The sequence below is a fragment of the Ovis aries genome, chromosome 6 (assembly GCF_016772045.2).
Source record: "Ovis aries strain OAR_USU_Benz2616 breed Rambouillet chromosome 6, ARS-UI_Ramb_v3.0, whole genome shotgun sequence".
NCBI classification, from domain to species: domain Eukaryota; kingdom Metazoa; phylum Chordata; class Mammalia; order Artiodactyla; family Bovidae; genus Ovis; species Ovis aries.
Window position 1 is genome coordinate 98,505,881 of NC_056059.1, and position 20,741 is coordinate 98,526,621.

At 42.3% G+C, this 20,741-nt stretch overlaps 1 protein-coding gene across 22 annotated transcripts in view; it reads right to left on the reverse strand.

Moving 5' to 3' along the window:
- The window catches only part of LIN54 (lin-54 DREAM MuvB core complex component), an 83,750-nt gene that overhangs the window by 47,871 nt on the left and 15,138 nt on the right, over positions 1–20,741 (reverse strand). For 3 of the 22 annotated variants that reach the window (XM_060417352.1, XM_060417356.1, XM_042251567.2), the window contains exons 1-3: positions 15,178–15,768; positions 14,623–14,664; positions 1,859–2,571 (exon numbers count right to left, since the gene is read on the reverse strand). In XM_060417352.1, the coding sequence (XP_060273335.1) occupies positions 1,859–2,571; positions 14,623–14,638 (729 nt within the window). In that variant the 5' untranslated portion in view covers positions 14,639–14,664; positions 15,178–15,768. Of the gene's footprint in view, positions 1–1,858; positions 2,572–13,442; positions 13,756–13,873; positions 13,928–14,622; positions 14,665–15,177; positions 15,889–20,741 lie in introns of those variants that run through there. The other 19 variants (XM_060417353.1, XM_060417357.1, XM_060417348.1 and 16 more) reach the window with 13 other exon arrangements.

Consider the following 20,741-nt stretch of genomic DNA (forward strand, 5'->3'; position numbering starts at 1 on the left):
TTTCAAGATGGGTCTCCTTCTTCCACCCTTTCCTATTGTCCACTCCCTAACAGCTTCAATCCAATTAAACTTAAGACAATGCTGAGGACCATCTGGGGAAAAAAAAATGAGATGATCATACACACTATGTAATACTAAACCAAACACTCTGGTACCTAAAATGGATACAGATAGGCATGTAGCTTTTTGCTTGTTTTTTTCTGAGCCTCAGAGCTTTAGAGGCTACTCATGAGCTGAAAAGATTTGAGTTGCCTAAAAATAACTGGCCAAGAAGAACAATATTCTAAATGCGGTTTCCTTTGTTTTTTAAATAGAAGTTCTTTTTAAATAAATAGAATCACATGTTATAAAGGTAATGACAATAAGAGAAGTTATAAAAATTAGACCCCCGTTTTTGTTTTTATTGTTGGTACTTGGGGGATTATAGAAGAAAACTAGTGGGTACAAGTAAACTGGTCTTACAAACAGTATGTATACACGCTCTATTAAATGGAAAAAAACCCACAACATTCTGATTTACATTATCAGTATCTTATAAACATGGCTATCATCCACATCCCCAAAGCCAGACAAACTCTGGTAAACCAGTAAAAACAAGTTTCACAACTGATTTTTAAAAGGACAAGTTGAGGACAAGGTGCTTGATGGTGACAGGATCTCATTCAAGAGATCCTCATCAAAAGAAGTAAAAGGAAATCAGAGATAAGTGAGAGATGATTGTGAATAAGAAAGCAAAGAACATTAAGTGTTTAACAGTGGCAAAAGAGACATGGGCAAATTATATATAAAGTCTGAGAAATCGTATGAAATTCTTAAATAAAAAGCCCACGAAAAATAAGATTCTGTTTTGCCAACATAATAACAAAAACATTTTTTCTAGTATCAGCTGAGAGTGGATAATTCCCCAAACCTTCCTCCCTTCCTTTTATGCATTTAGTTCTCATGCCTTCTTCTTTTTTCTAAAAGCCAACTCTTTAAAACAGGAGATGCATTTGTGTTTCCTGGTCTTAAATGGATCACTGTATTTCTAAGCATAGTGCTGACCTAGAAAGGCCTACCTGGACACGAAAAATGGGCAACCACTTAACATATGTTCTGATAACCTTCTAGCTTGGGTTTCTACTCATACTAACAATGGGTACTATTTTGAAGGATCTTCAGTGTTTAGAGAACCATACCAAGTATTGATCTTACGTGTTTCGTCATGATCAAATAGCCATCTTATAGCTAAAGTAAAAAACTCAGAGAAAATAAGTAGCCTGTCCAAAGTTCCACAGCACAGTCAGTCCTGCAGAAATGTGACTGAAGTCCAGTTGGTCCAATTCTAAACCTTCCGTCACACAGCACTGTCTTTCTACACTGCAAATATGAGTGATGCAGGGGACAGTAAATTCCAAAGAGGCACATACTGGCTGGTTTGCACTACTGCTGGCTCGAACGGTTTCTCAGAGCAGCAACTTCTCCTAGACTTTGGCCATCTGTTAGCTGAAAATATCATGTCTGAATGATTTTTTGACAGCCCAGCATCAACTCTGCCATCTTTACACCAGCAGAACATCCTTGGACTCAAACTACGACTGAGAATAAAATGTGTTTCAAAATGAGTAAAAAGCTATAAATACACTACACATTGGAATTTAACCACAATTAAGTTCTAAGTTCTCTGGCAGAAATTATCAAAAGCATTAGACATATCAAAGACTTTACAAAAAAAAAAAAAAAGCACAATTACTAAAAGCAACATTCAACAGGATTCAGTAACAACTATGCATTTATCACCCTACACATACAACTATGAATCAATTTAATATTTAACATGCATTTTCATTAAGAAGCCCCCTCTTTTTTTTTTTTTTACCTGTACTGTTTTTAACTGTTGGGTCTGTAACACAGAGGGCTGAGTTGTAGTATTAAGCAGTTGACTTCCTGGGGTCAATGCTGAGACACCAATGACAGGTTTCACCTCTGGCCTCCCTCCAATGGTAACTACTTTAATTTGCTGCGGTGGTAACTTAGCATCTCCTGACTGGGCCTGAGTTGTAACTTTCTGAGCCTGGGGTTGGCTATGGGGTAGTGCTAAAACAATTGGTGAACCAGACTTGCCCAAAGTTGTTAAAATTAACTTCTGTCCATCTGGTTTAAGGGTCTGATTGCCAAGTTTAAGATCAGATGTCTGTGATACTTTGTTTAAAATAATCTGATTGGCTGATATAGTCACAGGAGTCTGAGCACCAAGTTTTTGAAGGCCACTTGGAAAAGCTGGTTTCACTGTGGTATTAGAATCTGCTTTAGTGACTGTGGTGTTCACTGCAACTCGGGTAGTGTGGTTACTGTGCACTGTGATTGGTTCCGTGGAAATGGGCGTGGCTGCAGAGTCACCAGTAGAATTTATGTTGACAATTTCTTCCAGTTCTGTCTCCATGGGAATTGGGGATGAAACAATAACAGCCTCAATACTATCATCATCCACTAAAGTTATACCAGTGTCCATTATCTCCTCTGGAAGCAAACTATTCACCTCAGCTGGCACCACCTCCATGATCGTTCTCCTTCGAAAGAGTTGATCAGGTGCTGCAATAAAAGTTAAAAAATGAATAAATTACTATGTTTCAAAACACATACAAGAGAAAAAAAATAAGCCAAGAGAAAATGCAAATGACAAAAATTTCTACTGAGGTATAGCTGAGTGAAGAATATTCCTAATGCGTATCTGTGTTAAAACATTTCAACAAATTCTCAACCTTCAAAAATTTGAAATATAAGTCTTACGGGACACAAAACTAGAAGCAAACATTCTCATTTACCATGTCTCAATCTAAAGTATACTGCATTCAGGCAATACATAATTACAGGAAACTCCTTTCCAATTCCTGCTCATAAATAAAACCTTTTAATCTTTGACATGTCTGATCATCTTATTTCTTCCCAGTTCTAGGGTTTTCTACTAACAACACTTGAAAACTTCTGATTTGCACAAGGAAATAAAGATTTAAATAAAAACAGGTATTAGAAAATATAGTCGAAACTCTAGTGAAAGCGGTCCTAAAATGAGGTTACTATGTTATTTATAAAAATCCATTAAATATGCAAATTGATGTTAAAGAAGTTTCTAGAGTAAGCCACCTCAGCAACTGTAGGTCAAATGGGTTATAAGTCCCCAGTTTGATCCATCAGCTTCATATTAAAGAAATTTTTATTTGGAAAAAAGATTCTCAACTCCTCCTCAGCTATTTAGAATGTCAAAAAGGGAACCATTTAAGAGGTATACAACCAGTTCCCATAAAGGAAAAAAAAGATGGTAATGATAATAAGCAGATCACAAATCAGAACTGTGATGTTTTCAGCCAAAGGTCATGAAAAACTTCCAGTAGAAGAGTCAGTACCATTATCTTCACATATTAAAGAGTATCTCATATTTATGACTGACTACATATCTTATTTGGACTTCCCTGCTGGCTCAGCAGTAAAGAATCCTTCTGCAATGCAGGAGACGTGGGTTTGATCTATGCATCGGGAAGATTCCCTGGAGAAGGAAATGGCTACCCACTCCAGTATTCTTGCCCGAGAAATCCCATGGACAGAGCAGCATGGCAGGCTACAGTCCACAGGGTCACAAAAGAGTTGTACACGACTCAGTGACTAAACCACCACCACCAAACAAGTTATTTGCCCAGAGTACATCAAAGATTCACAGCAACCTAATCAGTAATTCTTTCTTTCACCTTTTTTTTTTAATATAAAAATGCAATACCCATTCCAAGATTAATAGTTAACAGACATGAGTGGCAAATTATAATTGAGTAGCACTAATAAAAACTAATACTGCCAAAATTAATCATCATTATTGAGCATTTACTACCTACCAGTGATGGCATAATTTAACCTATCCTGATAACAACTCCAAGATGCACCATTTTACAGATGAGGAAACTTAGAAAGGTTAAACTCTATGCCCAAGGTCACATAGCTTGTAAATGATAGAGCCAGAACTCAAACTCAGGATATGTTTTATGATACCAAAGTTCATAATTTTAATCACACAATTTACTGCCTTAAAAAATAAGTCTACTCCTTTACAGTCAACCCTCTACCCCAACATTCCTACTCTACACAACCACTGGTCTATTCTACAACTTCACTAGTGTTGCCTTTTTTGCCCGTTTTAGAACTTCACAAAGATGGAATCACACATATAAACCCACGGTATAAAGGATGAGCCTCTCCCCTTAGCATACTTTTTGAGATTTATCTTTATTCTTACATTTATTAGTAGCTCAGTTCCTTTTTACTGCTGAGTAATATTCCATTGGATGAATCCACCACTATTTGTTTATCCATTCATCTGTGGATGGACATTTTGACTGTTCGTTGTTTGGGACTATCATGAATAATATTGCTAAAAATCATTCGAGGTTTTTGTGGATAGACATTTTCATTTCTTTTGAATAATTACCTAGATGTGGACTTGATGGATCATAAGGGAAATTTACTTTTAACTTTGGGCTTCCTTTATGGCTCAGTGGTAAGGAACCTGCCTGCCAATGCAGAAGCGGTTCAATCCTGGGGTCAGAAAGATCCCCTGGAGAAGGAAATGGCAACCCACTTTAGTGCTCTTGCCTGGGAACCGAGAAGCTTGGTGGGCTACAGTCCAAGGGGTTGCAAAAGTCGGACACAACTTAGTGAGTAAACAACGACAATTTTAAACTTTGAATGAATTATGCCAGACTATTTCCCAACTTAGCTGTACCATTCTGTACACCTACCAGCAATGCATGGGATTTCCAGCTGCTCCACTTCCTCACCAACATCTGGTTTTGTCAGTCTTTTTAACTTCAGCCATTCTAGTGGGTGTAAAGTGATAGCTCATCGTGGTTTTCATTTGTCATCTTCAGATGACTAAATATGTTGAGCACCTTTTCACATGAATATTACCTATTTGTATATCTTCTTTTTTAAAGTACCTGTGTGTTAAGTCTTTTGCCAATTACAAAAAAGGACTGGGGTTTTTAATCTTCTTATTGAGTTGGGTGAGTTCCTTATGCATATTACAACATCATCAATTGCAGTAACTTATAGCTCAGAGGAAATCACTAGGGTTTGGGGGATCCCAAAGTATGAGCACTTCTCTAGATTCAGCTCGTCCTGGTCAGTAGAGTCCCCTTCCCGCACTTTCAGAACAAGGTATTTATGGAACAGGCTTGCTGAAACATCAATACCAACTACACTCCCCCGCCACACACACACACAGTGGCACATCAGCTTCCCATTCCTACTGCAAACCTTGTCCAAGCCCTATCAGCTGTTTCTCAACATTCCACCCGACAAAGAACGAGGAGGAGGAGGAGGATGACTTGGGTGTCACTACCCAATGCAACCATTAAGTTTGACTCTCTTCTCCCTAAATTTCCCCCGGCAGGTTCAGACCTGAAGTCAAGGTGTTAGAGGAGGAGAGGTCACACCACAGAGGGCGATGGTGGCCTGACAGTGCATTTACTTTCAGTTTCATCCACTCACACTCACAGCTCAACTGAACAAATTACTAATGTTTTCAGTCCACCCAAATCCTCACTTCTGAGATCCTTCTCTTGGCCTGGGGGACTCCTGGACTCAGCAGCTACAGCCTAACTGCCTTTCGGCTAGGGCCATGGAGTGGAGTGTACAGCAACCAAAGCAAGCATCATCCAGGCCACCTCTCAGCTCAATCCCTGAAGATTCTAGGAGGTAGAACAGGGAAGGGCTCCTACTCCTCCTGCCCCCACCACCCTTGCCTGCCACGTGGGTGAGAGCATTCCCTACCAGATGCCAGTCTTTGCAGATCCCCTAGCCCAGCCTTCAAGGCGCTCATCTTTCCTCTTTCAAGAAGCCACGTCTATGTCAGCACTTTATGCTTATGGCTTAAAACTGTCCAGAACTGGGAGGCAGTTGAGACTCTAGACTCTCCTTGCAGGCTAACAAAGCTGCCTGCCACTGTTTCGTGGAGACTGGCAGACGCCGCGGTTGTCCTAGAACAGAGACGGGGACTTATCACACCCAGCACGGCAAGGAATGGAAGCACCGTGTGTGTCTTGGTTCCCTTGTTGCCCCCGTGTCCCACAGGGCAGACATGGAGAGGTGCCCAGGCGTATGCTGTGCAGGCAGTGGGTTTACACTGAGGAACCCTGAGCCTAAGGAACCTGAATCGTTTCTCATGGGCTGAAGCACACCTGCCCTTTGTCCAAAGGGAGATATTATCTTTATGACACTGGACGTATAAGCAAACCTGCCCTCTGCTACGACAGGAGTCACTAACTCGATTACCCAAGGCTTTATGCTATACAAACATCCTGGAGAAAGCTGTCACTGCCTCTCCTGTAACAGTACAAAACTAGAGAGATCCATGGGGAGCTGTCTCCCAACAGTATACCTCTCTACTTATTTATTTTAGCAACGTGTTTTGTACTTCAAGTGTTTAGGCCTTGTATATATTTTGGTAAATTTATCCCTAAGTGTTTTGTGTTTTTTGATGTATTGTAAATGGCCTTATTTTCCAACTGGTTGGTTGTTGCTAGTATATAGGAATTCAGCTGACTATTTTACATTGTCCATGTATCTTACAACCTTGCTAAACTCACTAAATCTTGTGTAGATTTTTTAGAAAGATAATTCATATTATTTGAGAATAATAATTCTCTGTATTATTATTTATAATAACAACAACCTGTAGTTTTTCCTTTCCAGCCTGCACACCTTTTGTTTCTTTTCTTGCCTTGCCAAACAGGCTAGGACCTCCAGCAGAATGTTGCATAAAAGCGGTAAGTGCAGACATGTTACCTTGTTTCCAGTCTTAATCTTAGCTGTAGGTTTTTCATAAATTCGCTGTTGGGTTGAGGAAGGCAACTTATAGTGCCAGAGTGTAGTTGTTTCTTTTTTCAAATGGATCCCTAATCATGTTTTTTTTCCTGCAACTAGTGAGATAAACATATGGCTTTTTCTCCTTTGTGAAAGTCACTCAGTTGTGTCTGACTCTTTGCGACCCCATGGACTACACAGTCCATGAAATTCTCCAGGCCAGAGTGGGTAGCATTTCCCTTCTCCAGGGGATCTTCCCAACCCAGCTCTCCCACACTGCAGGCAGATTCTTTACCGGCTGAGCTACAAGGGAAGCCCAAGAATACTAGAGAGGGTAGCCTATCCCTTCTCTAGCATATCTTCCCAACCCAGGAATTGAACCGGTGTCTCCTGCACTGCACGTGGATTCTTTACCAACTGAGCTATCAGGGAAACCCATTTTCTCTTTTAGTTTCTGAGTTATATTGATTTTATTAAGCCAATTTGCACTGCTGAAATAAACCTTACTCAGTAAAATTATATATAATTATATTCTATATATATTGCCAAATTCTGTTGGCTAATACCTTATTAATTCTGTCTACACTTATAAGAGCTCTTAGTCTGTAGTTTTTTTGTAGTGGCTCTCTGGCGACAATGCCAGTCTAACAAAATAAGCTGGGACATTGCCCTTTTTCAATTTTCAAGAAGCATCTACATGGAACTGTTACTATTTCCCCCTGAAATGTTTGTTAGAATTCACCAGTAAAGCCATCTATTTAACTATAAATTCAATTTCTTAAATAGATGTAGGGTTATTCGGGTTATCTTTTTCTTTCAAATGACCTTTGATATTTGATAGTTTGTATCTTTTAAGGAATATGTCCATCCCTCTAAGTTGCCAAATTTATTAGCATAATGTTACACATAGTATTATTTCAATGTCTGTAGAGGTGGCAACTCTTCATTTCTTATTTTGGTAGTTTCTGTCTTTTCTCCTTTTTTTTCTTATCAGTCTGGAGATTTTTCAGTTTTATTGATCTTCTCAAGAATCATTTCGGCTTCATTGACTTTTCCCAACAGTTTGTCCATTTTTAACTTAATTGACCATTATCTTTATCTCCTTCCTTCTGCTTACTTTGTTTCTTCTAGAAGCTTAAAATGGAAGCACAGATCAGGATTCAACAAACCATAGCCTACAGATCAAATTAAGACCATAGTCCATTTATGTATTATTCTCCAACTAAGAATGATTTTTACATTTGTAAATAGTTGGGGGAGGGGTCTACAAAACCTAAAATAGTTGCCATCTGTCCCTTTACAGAAAGTTTGCCAACACATGGTTTAGATCATTGATTTTAAACCTTTCTTCTTTCCTAAAATAAACATTTAGTGTTAAAAATTCCCCCCACACTGCTTTAACTGCATTCTGCTAATCTCAATGTTTTTATTATCATTCACTTCAAATCTTTCCTAATATTCCTTGTGATTCCATCTTAGACACATGGAAAATACAGAAGTGTGCTATTTAATCCCCAAATATTTGGGGACTTTTCTACCTTTTATTATCAATTTCTAATTTACTCCTACCATTGTCAGAGAGTGTAATACTCTACCATTTCCACTGTGAGATGACATTTGGAGACTTGTTGGAGGCTCAGCGCATGGCCCACCTTGGTGAACAGTTGGAAGAGAACCTGTGCTCTGTGGCTGCTGAGAGGAGTGCCCCATAAATGTCCAATAGGCCAAAATGGCTGAGAGTGCTGTTCAGACCTTCCAGTCTTTCTTTTTCCTCTTCTATCCATTACTGAGACAGACTGTTAAAATTCTCAAATATGATTGTGGATTTGTTTCTCCTGTGCATTTTTAGTTCCTCGTGTATTTTAAAGCTCTGTTATTAGGAAGAGCATGTCCTCTTCTGACTGGTCCTATTAAAAGAGACCAGGAGCTATAGGACTAGGAGTCTCCCTTGGAAGTAGGAGTAAAGTTCAAACTTCCAACCAGAAAAGGTCTGATCAGTCTGGCCGGTCTCTAAGTAGCATGGGCTGTGCAGAGTTCTGGAGCCAGCACACCTCACAGGCCACTGAGCAGATTGTAATAACTGCTTTATGATTAGACATCCCTAGCTGTTTCAATCAGGGTCACATGCAGGGCAGGGTGGCCTCCGCTAAAAGAAAACTCTCAGAAGGAGCTTGTGGGCATGGCAGGAAAGGGTTTGGCCATCTAGTGACATGAATCATCACTCTAATTTTATCCCTTAGGAATGGAAGATATGCCCCAGCACATGCAACCTCATCACCCCTGTGTTGAGGACCACTCCAAGAAGAGAGAGAAGAGAGGATCTTCACAAGCCGACAAGATAGAGGAGCTGTAGTTTACCTCGTGTATCTGAAGGGTTACCTCTCAAGGTATGGAAAGAAAAGAATAGCAAATGTACAACACATTTCCCATACTTCCAATATTTTCTGCTCATAAAACAAAGTTTCTAAAGCTTTAGTTTTAAACTACTTTTTAATTTTTATCAGTATTTACTTAACAAATATGTATTGCTTCCCAACTTTCTGGAGAGAAATTAACCAAAGCCCTTGCCCAGACAGACCTTAGAAATCAACAGAGACCTCAGAAGTCAACAGAAAAGTGGCATGATCACAGCTATAGTTTGGGAGGATTAACTTCATCTTGGAGTTTTATTGGATGGAAGGTAGGGAAACCAGTTACAAGGCTATTACAGTAATTAGTTCAAGTCAGAGATAAACGGAGGATCTGATTTAGGACATTAAAATAAATAAATACAACAAAAAAACAATGTAAGATAGAAACAACAAATGCTCTATGCTTTCATACTTTCAATTTTTTTTTTTTTTTTTTGAGACTATTGCCAGAGCTGAAGCACTGTTCTTTTTCTTAGTTACAGGTGGAGGACAACCTGGTAAACAACTATTTTCACTCTTGCACATAATAATATAAAGTGGTGAACTACCACCATATTATAGATAACTTATCAGATGTTGGGACAGAAACATCTGGGTGTTTAAGAACTACACTTTTGTATCTAAAGCTTACCACCAGCACTAACTGGTTAAGTATACTACTTGGATTTTAGCTTCCATTTCTAAGGTCTAGCATCAACAACTCAAAAACTAAGTACAGAATTACATTTCTCAAACTAAACTGGGAGCAATGGACTGTAAGACATGAGTCTTGAAGAAATGCTGGGAAGTTTGTATTTTCATTTCAGTAATATATTTTCTTTTTAAGTATATTCTGGATTACCACCATCAGTGGTACCAGAATTAGAGTGAGCTAAAGAAAAAAGGTATCTAAGAATCTTACAAGGTAAATGATACATTTAAGCCACGTGGAAGTCAAACCACCTAACCGGTGATCTAAGGAGTAAAGTTCTGCGACACTCAAACTTAGAAAAATAGTGTAGGAGTTGAGTTATCTATCGTATGATACACAGCATGGGGCTTCCCAGGTGGCTCAGTGGTCAAGAATCTGCCTGCCAATGCAGCAGATGCAGTTCGACCCGGGGTCAGGAGGATCCCCTGGACTAGAACCTGGCAACCCCTCTGTATTCTTGCCTGCAGAATTCCACGGACAGAGGAGCCTGGTGGACTACAGTCCATGGGGTCCCAAAGAGTCTGACACGACTAAGTGACTGAGCACGCACACCCACACACAGCATATGGAAAGCTCCACCTCTAGTCATGGCAGACCGACTATGCAAGCAAAGTTTCCGTTTCATCAAAACATCATTCATTACCCTAAATTTTACTGGCTCTATAGTTTTGTATATATTTCATTTATACTTCCCTAAAAGCAATAAGCATAAGGAATTTATATACATCTAAAAGTTAAGTATTTTAATACAGTGAAACTATTTAGGTCAATCCTGACAATTCACAATATTTTTTCCCTTTAAAGGGGGACTGTATATTATTCATGCTGTAAGACTAACATGGAGGAAAAAACATGGAGATTCAAATCAGAAAGATGTGTTTCCAAATCTTGACTCTCCTCACTGCTTATCGTGTAGCCCTAAGCACTAATCTCTCTAAGCCCCAGTTTACTAGCAGAGTTACTGTGAAGATAGTTATGTGGTATGCTAAAGCACAAATGAAAATTCTTCTCTTCTTTCTCTATCTAAATTAGCTTCTCCTGACTTCTGTCTTGTTTAATTTTTATAATTTGGGGGGGGGGGGGGGCTGTGCCACATGACATGTGGGATTTCAGTTCGCTGACCAGAGATTGAGCCAGGGCCCTGGGCAGTGACAGCTCAGAGTCCTAACCACTGGACCACCAGGGAATCCCCTCCCCATAAGATTTTTAATCCATCACAATATCTCCTTCCCACTGCAACCAAGAGTTTTTAAATCTCCAAAGCTCAGAGCCAACTACTGTATTTTTTACCTTTATCTTCTCTTACTGCGACACATCCCACAGAAAAAGCTACAGGACTTATCTCACCTGAGTGCACCTCTGAGGCTGTCATTCTCCTACTCAAACATTTTCTGTAACCCTGAAGGCCTTCTGCATTACGGCCCTACCCAACCTATCCTTCCAATGTTACCTCCACCGATTCCAAAAGTTATAGTTTCCTGGAGGAGGGAATGGCAGACTACCCCAGTATTCTTGCCGCAAGAACCCCATGAATAGTCTGCAGAGGCAAAGATACTGAGGCGTCTACAAGCCCTAGCACAGTATGTGACACACAGTAGAAACCCAATAGTAACATTCGAAAAAAAAAAAAGTAGTGGGAATCTGCAATGCTCCTCCACCAAAAAAGACACCCGACTAACTCCACTGGCATAACTCTTCACCTCTTTCTAACACACTTCTAACTATTAAAAGGCAACTCTTTCAACAATAATCTAAAAACTGGTCTTTAAAGACAATCACAAGGAATCACAAAAAGACAATGGCAATGGGTGATTTAAAAAAAACAAAAAAAGCCACTGAATAAGCATGCTTCTTTATTTACTCGGCTTCCCTGGTGGCTCAGCTGGTAAAGACTCCGCCTGCAATGCGGGAGATGTGGGTTAGATCCCTAGGTTGGGAAGATCCCCTGGAGAAGGAAATAGCTACCCACTCCAGTATTCCGGCCTGGAGAATTCCAGGGACTGTATAGTCCATGGGGTTGCAGAGTTGGGGACATGACTGAGTGACTTTCACTTATTTTATTTTTAAAATTCTTAGTACTGACTTAGCAGCTGAGCTGGCAGAGACCAAACAACAGCAATGTAAGAATTATAACCAAAAAACAGTAACAACAATCAAATTCCTACTGGATAAAACATTAGGAAAAAACGATTTTAAAAACTCATTAACTAAAACCTCTGAGTACCTCTCAGTTAGTTCCCCTGAAAAAATACTTTTGGTCTCTCAGTCCTCTAGTGAATAAATTCGGACACACAATGTGCAAGCTATACACACACATACACACAAAATATTTCTTCTCTGAATAGAACACACAAAGAATAAAACTGTATGACATGCTATGACATCATCTCTTTGTAGGAAACTTGGATATGGAAAACCATTGCTACATGACCAGGGGACATTTCTTAAACATTCATCTCTCTGTTTACTCATATACTCAACCTTCAACTGACCCAACCTACCACTACAAAAGCTGGAGGAAAAAAAAAAATCAGAGGGCCCCAAGTTAATGTATAAAAATGTGATTCATATGTAACTTTTCAGTAACACTACTGTCCAGGATCTGCAGCACAATCTAAAGCATACATGGATCTTTAGGCAACCTAACAAAACCAGACTGTGGCTGTCAAAAGCTCAATCAGCCCAATTCTCCAGCTCTTGAAACGAAGGGCTAAAAAGTCCAGTAGGTTAAATAAAACAGAGGTCTCAATTTGTCTTTAACCAACTTAAAATTTGACTCATATCAAGTGTGAGCATCAAGTCATCACGAACTTCCTTCTTAACAATGAAGGCAAAACTTGTGAACCAAAATAGGGCTCCCAAAGCTGTATTTCGCTTGGATCCTAAAATCTACTGTAAAATCTTCCATAACTTTACTCTCTGAATTCATGAAATGGATGAGAGGCAGGGAAACACATGGATATCAGATATGACGGACAGTATCTCAACTGTCATCTGCCGAATGGCAGGGGCCAAGGAGTCCTCTATAGATGACAGAGCCATCAAAGAAAGAGGCAACATTTTCAGTGATTACAGAACTGGTCCACAGGCTCACAAAACGTGAACATCCACACCCCAACAAGTTACAGACTATGATCTAAGACCCAGAGCTTAAATGCAGAATAAAATGCCAACGTTCGGCCTCCTTAAGGAAACGTACAACCCCATAAACTGCTGGACATCATCAAACCAACACCCGCTGGAGTGGATATTTTAAACATTCAATCAGGAAACCAGGATAACTGCTAGCGGTTCCTCTAGGCCTCAGCAGCAGCCTTGGGTATAAGAGCAAACTCGAGTCCTCTTAATACTCAAAAGAATAATGTTGATGTCATGACGAGGCTGCCGATCCTTTCCACTCTAAACTAGCCCTTCCTTGATCATCGGGGCGATCCTTCGCCCACCCGACCCCTCCCCACAAATAAATCGACCTCGCAGCGGAGCAGCCCTCGGGTAGCCCCTGGCTCCTCTACCTCCGGCGGCGGCCGCTTTCTCCTCCCTCCGGCTCCGAGGTGGGGGCTCCAGAAGGTCCCGGGCAATCCCGAGCCCGGGCGGTGCTGCTTTTGCGTGTGCACGCTGGCTCCGGCCAGCCGCTTCCTCCCCTCGTCTGCCGGACCTGGAACGCTACTGGGGAACCCGGGGGCCGCGGACGGAGTCCCGGGTGGCGACGCCGCCGCGGCCGCCGCCTCTGGTATGTCAGGGGCCGGGATTGTATTTCGAAAGATCCGCCATTTTCACCTCGTCATCACCATCACAGCTCAGCAGCTTCCCCGACAGCCCGAGCCCGGGCCGCCGCCGCCGCCGCCAGTAACCTCCCCCTTCCTCCTCCTCCCCTCCCCGGCCCTCCCCTCCGGAGAGGCGCACACCCACATATCCGGGGAAACCTCCCGCCGGCCCCGCCAACCTTCAAATGCTCGGGGAGACACCACTGCACACACAGCCCACGCCGAGACCTTTCACCCCGCCACGAAGGGGAAATCGCGCTACCTGCAGGGTCCCCAGTCCGGCATACTTTTGTTTTGAAGAGCAAAAGAAAAAAGAAAAAAAAAAAAGCGGAAGGGGGCAGAGGGACCACCAAGAGCTTCCACTCTATGCCACTTTCAGGACAGCAACTTGAGAGAGATGATGGAATGCCTTTGATGCGCTGTGTCCATCGCAGACACGAAACAACAACAGGATCAAGACCTGGAATGTCATTCACCAGCTCTGACATTTTCCTCCACCGCCAGCACCGCTTTTGACAGAAAGGGCTGTTTCCCACCGCACTTCAGACCTCTCGGATACATTTGTAAATTTACAGGCATTGATTCTTATGCAGATACAGTGGTCACGACGTCTAAGTTTTCAAAACAAAAGTTCCGAACTGTTTCCTCTTAACTTCCTCTGATCATTTCTGTCCATAAACACTGTGACTTCCAGTTCGTTTGTCATTGGTTTAAGACGTCAAAGAGCAACTAGGTTTAAAATGTACGGATCCTACTCATGAGTGAACAATCTCTACAATACAGAAAATATACCTCAGAGTTAAAAATTTTTTTTGGCAAAAGTTTTTAGAATCTAAGTCATCAAATTAACAAAAAAAATCTGCCGCTGAAATTTTTGATACAGTGAAAATAAGCAGCGTGCTTTAGAAAAGACCCTAGAATTACCTACCCAGCTCCACCAGCATCTCTCATCATGTAGTTTAATAAATAACTAAAAGAGAAGATAGGCATGTTTTAATCATCAAAGAAATAACAAGAAAACATAAGCTGCATGGCTTCTGAAAAGAATAAAATTTTTCTAAAAAGCTAAATTGGCTACCTTTGCTAATTTCAGATTTGATAACCATCCATTTTTTAAAAGGTCAATTCTGTGCCCACCATTCAACTACAGTATACGCTCTGAAAGATCTATCTGAAATGAGCAAACTCAATTTCCAGGTTTCGAACAGAGCCACTCTACTGTCTTTTTCAAGAAGTTTGTTTAAGAAGAGAAGGGTAGAAGCTGAATAAGGCATTTCATTTCCTTACCTGGCTTGAATGACAACTCCATAGAAAAGTCGATAGCTTCAGGCTTAAACAAGTGCTATCATCACCCAACCCCGTCGCCGTTTTCTATATGCAGCCGGCTAGACGCTGAGAGTATCCACCCTTCCCAATTTTTTCATCTGTAAACTTTACTTCCCCACCGCCAGCCCCGGCCACCCGCACTCCGCTTGGTGCTTACCGTTGCTTGGCCAAGCTAAGTGCTGGCCCGCTCCCTACCCCGTGCACCTCGGGAACATTATGACATTTGGCCGGTGGGCTTCGCGAGGAAAACGGACAGACACGAAGAAGACACCACTACAAAGGGGCACAGGAAGGTCGGGGCGGCGGGCAGCAGGGAAAAGGAGGGGCTGGTACAAAATGACACAGCAGCCAAACCGGTTCCCAGAAACCCGGGGCCGACACGGCGGCTCCTCCGGCCGCGCAGCGTGCTTGTCAACAGCCGCGGGAGCCCTTCCTCCGGATCGCCGGGAAGGGCGGGCTGCCGGCCGAGCGCCGGCCCAGCCGGGTGACAGCCGCCCTCTCGAGTGCCGGCGGGAAGGGGCCGAGCCCGGAGGATCCTCCCGCCTCCTGCGGCCCGGGGGATGGGGCGCGGCGGCCCCCAAGACTGCAGGTTCCCGCTCTCCGCCATGACCCCTCTAGCCCGGGCTCCCGGAGGGGGCGGTCCGGCGCCCCCTCCCGCGCGCCCCCTTTCCCGCCCGCCTGCCCAGGGGGCCCCCCACCCTGGGGGACTGACACTCACCAAAGCCGGCGGCGCCGCCGCCTCCTTCTCACGCCGCGCTCCCTGGCCTCCCAGCAGCCGCGGCGGCGGCGGCGCCTCCGAGACACAGACCCGGGTTTGTTCAAAATCACGCGCCCAGCGCCATTCCACCGCCGCATCCCATAATACGCTGGGCCCTCCCCTCCCGCGCGCCCCTCTCGGCCCGCCCCTCCGCTCGGCCCGCCCCGCCTCCCCGGCCGGCTTCCTTCCCGCCCCTTCCGCGGCGCCTGGCCCCGCCCCTTGGCAACCCTGCTCGGCGTCATCCCGCAAGGCGCCGAGAGTGCGCTCCGGCTCCACGTGACGCCGAGTGGGCGCTCTGTCAAACCTTTCGCATGGAATGTTCCATCCGGCTGAACCCGGTAGGGGCGGGGTGGGGGCCGAAGCGCGGGATCGCGCCTGCGGTTGGAGGGACTGCCTTACCGTCCAGCTTTCCTTGTTAGGAAGTCTGTGCAGTAGGTGCGATTTCCAGTGTCTTGCCGCTGTTTGATGTTCTTGCGTGGGAAAGTGATCGGTCGTCACATAATGCCAAATCTCTTAGTTTCTGAGGCAGTGTTTTTGCAGGGGTCGCTAAAAAGCCCCTGGAACAGCACTCAGAGTTAAACTTATTTTGAAAGGGACTTTTTTTTTTTTTACAGTGTACTGCCAAGACTAACAAAATCCAAATTCTTGGTATTTGGTCACCTTTTCCTTGTATTTTTCCCGCTATTCTTTTTATAAAGTAAGAAAAGATACCCACATTTGGAGTCGGATCAGCACACGCACAGAGATTCCGTTAATAACTGCCCTGTGTGAGACATAAACTGCCGAGGAAACAACAAAATATACAGAGTATACGTAATATAAATGGTGTGGTACAGTCTGTAATTGCTAATGGAGCACGAAGGACATACAGGTCAGCGAGGGAGGCTGTAGCTTGGGAACACAATGGAGGAGGTGAGGCATGCTGTAGTGGAAGCGGCAGTCACTTTGGAGTCAAGCAGTCCTGGTTTCAAATTCTGGCACCTTCACTAATTGGTATATAACGTTATCAAGTTTCTTTTCCCATCTACATAAGAAAAATAACAAAGCTTCCCAGGATCCTGACGATCATGTAAAGTGAGGGGTGTCAAGCAGCTACACACACTGTCCGCCTCAAATGTTAGTTCTGTTTTGCCAGAATCAACAGCACACCCATCCCGTCTACCTCAAATTCTATGGTTAGGATTTAGCAAGGCAGTTCAGGGGCTTCCCTTGTGGCTCAGCTGGTAAAGAATCCATCTACAATGCAGGAGACCTGGGTTCCATCCCTGGGTTGGGAAGATCCCTGGAGAAGGGAAAGGCTACCTACTCCAGTATTCTGGCTTGGAGAATTCCATGGACTGTATAGGATTTAGCAAGGCAAGTGGCATGAAATTAGCAGAGGCCGGGTCTGTGCAAGGAAATGTTGAGAAAGCTGAATGATGCCCAGGCGTTATTAAGGATCAGTAGGTGAGTTCCATTTATGAAGAGCTTTGGGAGCTAGTGTAAGAAAACAAGAGTCGGACCCGACTGAAGCGACTAAGCAGCAGCAGCAGAAAGAAAATATCCTCGTGGTTACCATGGGGCACCTCTGGAAGGAAGAAGAGATGGGTACCCAAACCGGGCTGGAACCTAGGGAAACAAAGACTCTCCCACAGAAGGAGAAAAATTCTCAGGTTATTCCACAAGGCTAGCATAATCTGGATGCTAAAACCCCTCCAAGGCAAAGAGCACCAAAAGAAAAGGAGAATTCTTCTATTCTCACTATGTCTTTGTAACAAAGACAAAATTGAGTATTAAGACATAAAATTCAGTAACACAGTAATAAAAAAATTCACACTGTAACAAAGTACACTTCATTTCAAGAATGATTTAACATTAAGAAATCTACTTAGGACGCTTGTTAAAGGAGAAGAGCCAAATTATATTTCTTAGAGATGTTTCATATAACATTCGACATTCGTTTCTCTTTTTTTAAGTGTGTAATTCAGTTGTTTTTAGTTTATTCACAAAGTTATGCTGCCATCACCACAGTCAATATTAGAGCTTTTTTTTTTTTTTTTTTTGGCCTTGCTGTGTGGCCTGCAGGATCCTAATTTCCCAATCAGGGGTAGAACCCAGGCATTCTTCAGTGGAAGGGAAGAGCCACAATCACTGAAGCACCAGGGAATGCCCTCAACAGCCATTTCTGAATTTTAAAAATGCTCAGCAAACTAGAAATAGAAGCACAGTTCCTTAATTGGATCAAGATTATCATCAGAAAACAACAGGAATATCATAGGTTAGAGTAAAAAGGCGGGTTATAACAGTTATTTAATATTTTTCAGGGCATCATAGCTAAATGCAATAAATAAGAACATTACATAGAGAGGTTTAAGTAGTGGAAAAAAGAGACAAAATGGTCCTTATTAAAAAATAATCACAAAGAGCTCAGTGTTGTGGTTAATTGCATGGGCTCTGGAGACAGACTGACTGGGTACAAATTCTGGCCCTGCTACTTAGTTGCTGTGTGAACCTAAGCAAGTTACTTTCCTCTTGCACCTCCGCTTCCTTATCTATAAATTGGAAATAAAAGTATCATCACAAGGTTGTCACGAAGATTAATAAGGTATTATGTGTAAAGCACATGTACCAGTACCTGGCATGTGGTGAGCACCATGACTGAAAAACTAGTAATAACCAAAGCTACAATACAGCCTAAAATAAATCTAACTTTTTACTTTTTTCAAGGAGAGCATTCTTAGCCCCTAAGAACCACTGTTCGAACAAAAGGGAAATTTTGTTTATATTTGCCTCAGGACTTTTCCAGATGGACTAAAAGCATTTATTTAGCAAGTATTTGTTGATCATCTACCAAATGCCAAACACTCAGCAAGGCAGTGAGAATGAAGTGGTGAACAGAGGAGGGAGCACTCTATCCTGTGGAACTTTCTGCCACGGCAGAACTGTTCTGTATCCACACCATCTGATAGTAGCCACTTGTCACCTGTGGCTGCATGCAAAGGAAACATGGCTAGTGTGAATTTTCATTTCATTTCATTGTCATTAATTTAATAAATAGCCACACATGGCTGATGACTACAGCACTAGACAGAACAGCTTTACAGGAAGTGACAGGCAAAAAGTAACAGGAAAAAAACTAAGAGATTTTTTCTCAGGAAGATATTAAAACAAAAAAAATTAAAGGATGGTGTAGAGGTATGAGTTGCTTAGATGAAAAAAACCAAAATGTATTACTGGACACCTATTATGTGCCAGATATACTGCTAGATACAAAGTACACACAAGTTAATAAAATTTTCTTAATATATATTCATTTCCAAAAGATTATTTAGAAGTTTTTTGCTCTTGGGTCCATTTTCATAAATCAAGGATGTCTCTATAAAGCAACCATCGTGTGTAAATCTATATAGGTGTAATTATCACTTTTATTTCTTTTTCATTATCACATAACTTTTTATAATAGATACACAAACCCCTTATCAACAATTTTAAAATCCAAAATGTTTGGAAAACTGAAAAGTTTCTGGAAGCTTATGGCAAACTCATTTAATAGAAAGAGCAATATGACAATAAGGTATTAATGTTCTCTAGAACATCTCGTGTGAATATACCTATGTGTCAGTGCAGAAATACGAATGTGTTTGATTATGGAATTTGATAAAGGCTAAAGAGTTTGGAAGAAACTTCCTGAGGTGATGGAAATGTGTTTGACCTTAATTGTGGTCTTGGTTGTATAAGGGCATATACCATGGCCTAAACTCATTGAGTATACTTACAATGGATGTGTTTTATTATAACACATGTGTAAATTATCCATTAAAGTTGGTGTTAAAAGGAAAAAAAAAAAAAGACAGTTCTTAAAATTTGTGCACTTGCTTTCTAAAATTCAAAATATCCTCAATTCCAAAACACATCGCTACCCAACGGTTTGGAATAAGGGAATGTAGATCAGTATCAGAGAAGGCAATGGCAACCCACTCCAGTGTTCTTGCCTGGAGAATCCCACGGACAGGGGAGCCTGGTGGGCGGCCGTCTATGGGGTCGCACAGAGTCGGACACGACTGAAGCGACTTAGTGGCAGCAGCAGCAGATCAGTATCAGGGATTCCCTGGTAGCTCAGCAGTAAAGAATCCGCCTGCAATGCAGGAGTCATAGGAGCTGTAGGTTCGATCCCTGGATCAGAAAGATTCCCTGGAGGAGCACATGACAACCCATTCCAGTATTCTTGCCTGGAGAATCCCATGGACAGAGGAGTCTGGTGGGTTACAGTCCATAGGGGTCGCAAAGAGTTGGACATGACTGAAGCAACTCAGACTCACGGGTGCAGATCAGTATCACTTTGAACACATGCCAGGTTTTTTCACTTATGGTGCAGGATGTGATTAATAATGTCAAACCACCTAAAAAACAAAACCAACCACTAAAATCATCTGTTGATATCAAGTAAAGTTCATTTACATCTCCTCTGGCTTTATGATTCCTTTGCCTCCATATTAGTCATTTTTGTTTTTCTACTACAAAGGATAGAAGTAGGGGCTCCTCTATTATGTTCTGAGGTTGTTGCCCTGTTCAGGTTATAACCATCCCTGTGGTTAGGAATGGGGTTTTCCCTTGGAGGAAGCAGATATTGCTAATATCAGCCATCCTGGGAGGCACTTCTTGAGACAGGATATGGGAACTTGAAAGAAGGGTTCACACAGAGAGAGGGAAGTGCTTCTTCTCAGCCTTGTTTATTCAGACTTGGACACAGAGTTCCAGGCTTCCCTGGTGGCTCAAATGGTAAAGAATCTGCCTGCAATGCAGCAGACCCCGGGTCGGGAAGATGCCCTGGAGAAGGGAATGGCAACCCGCTCCAGTATTCTTGCCTGGGAAACCCCAAGGACAAAGGAGACTGGCAGGCTACAGTCCATGGGGTTGCATAGATCGGACATGACTGAGCAATTAACATACATTCACAGAGTCTTTAATGAGTTTGAAGGAATATT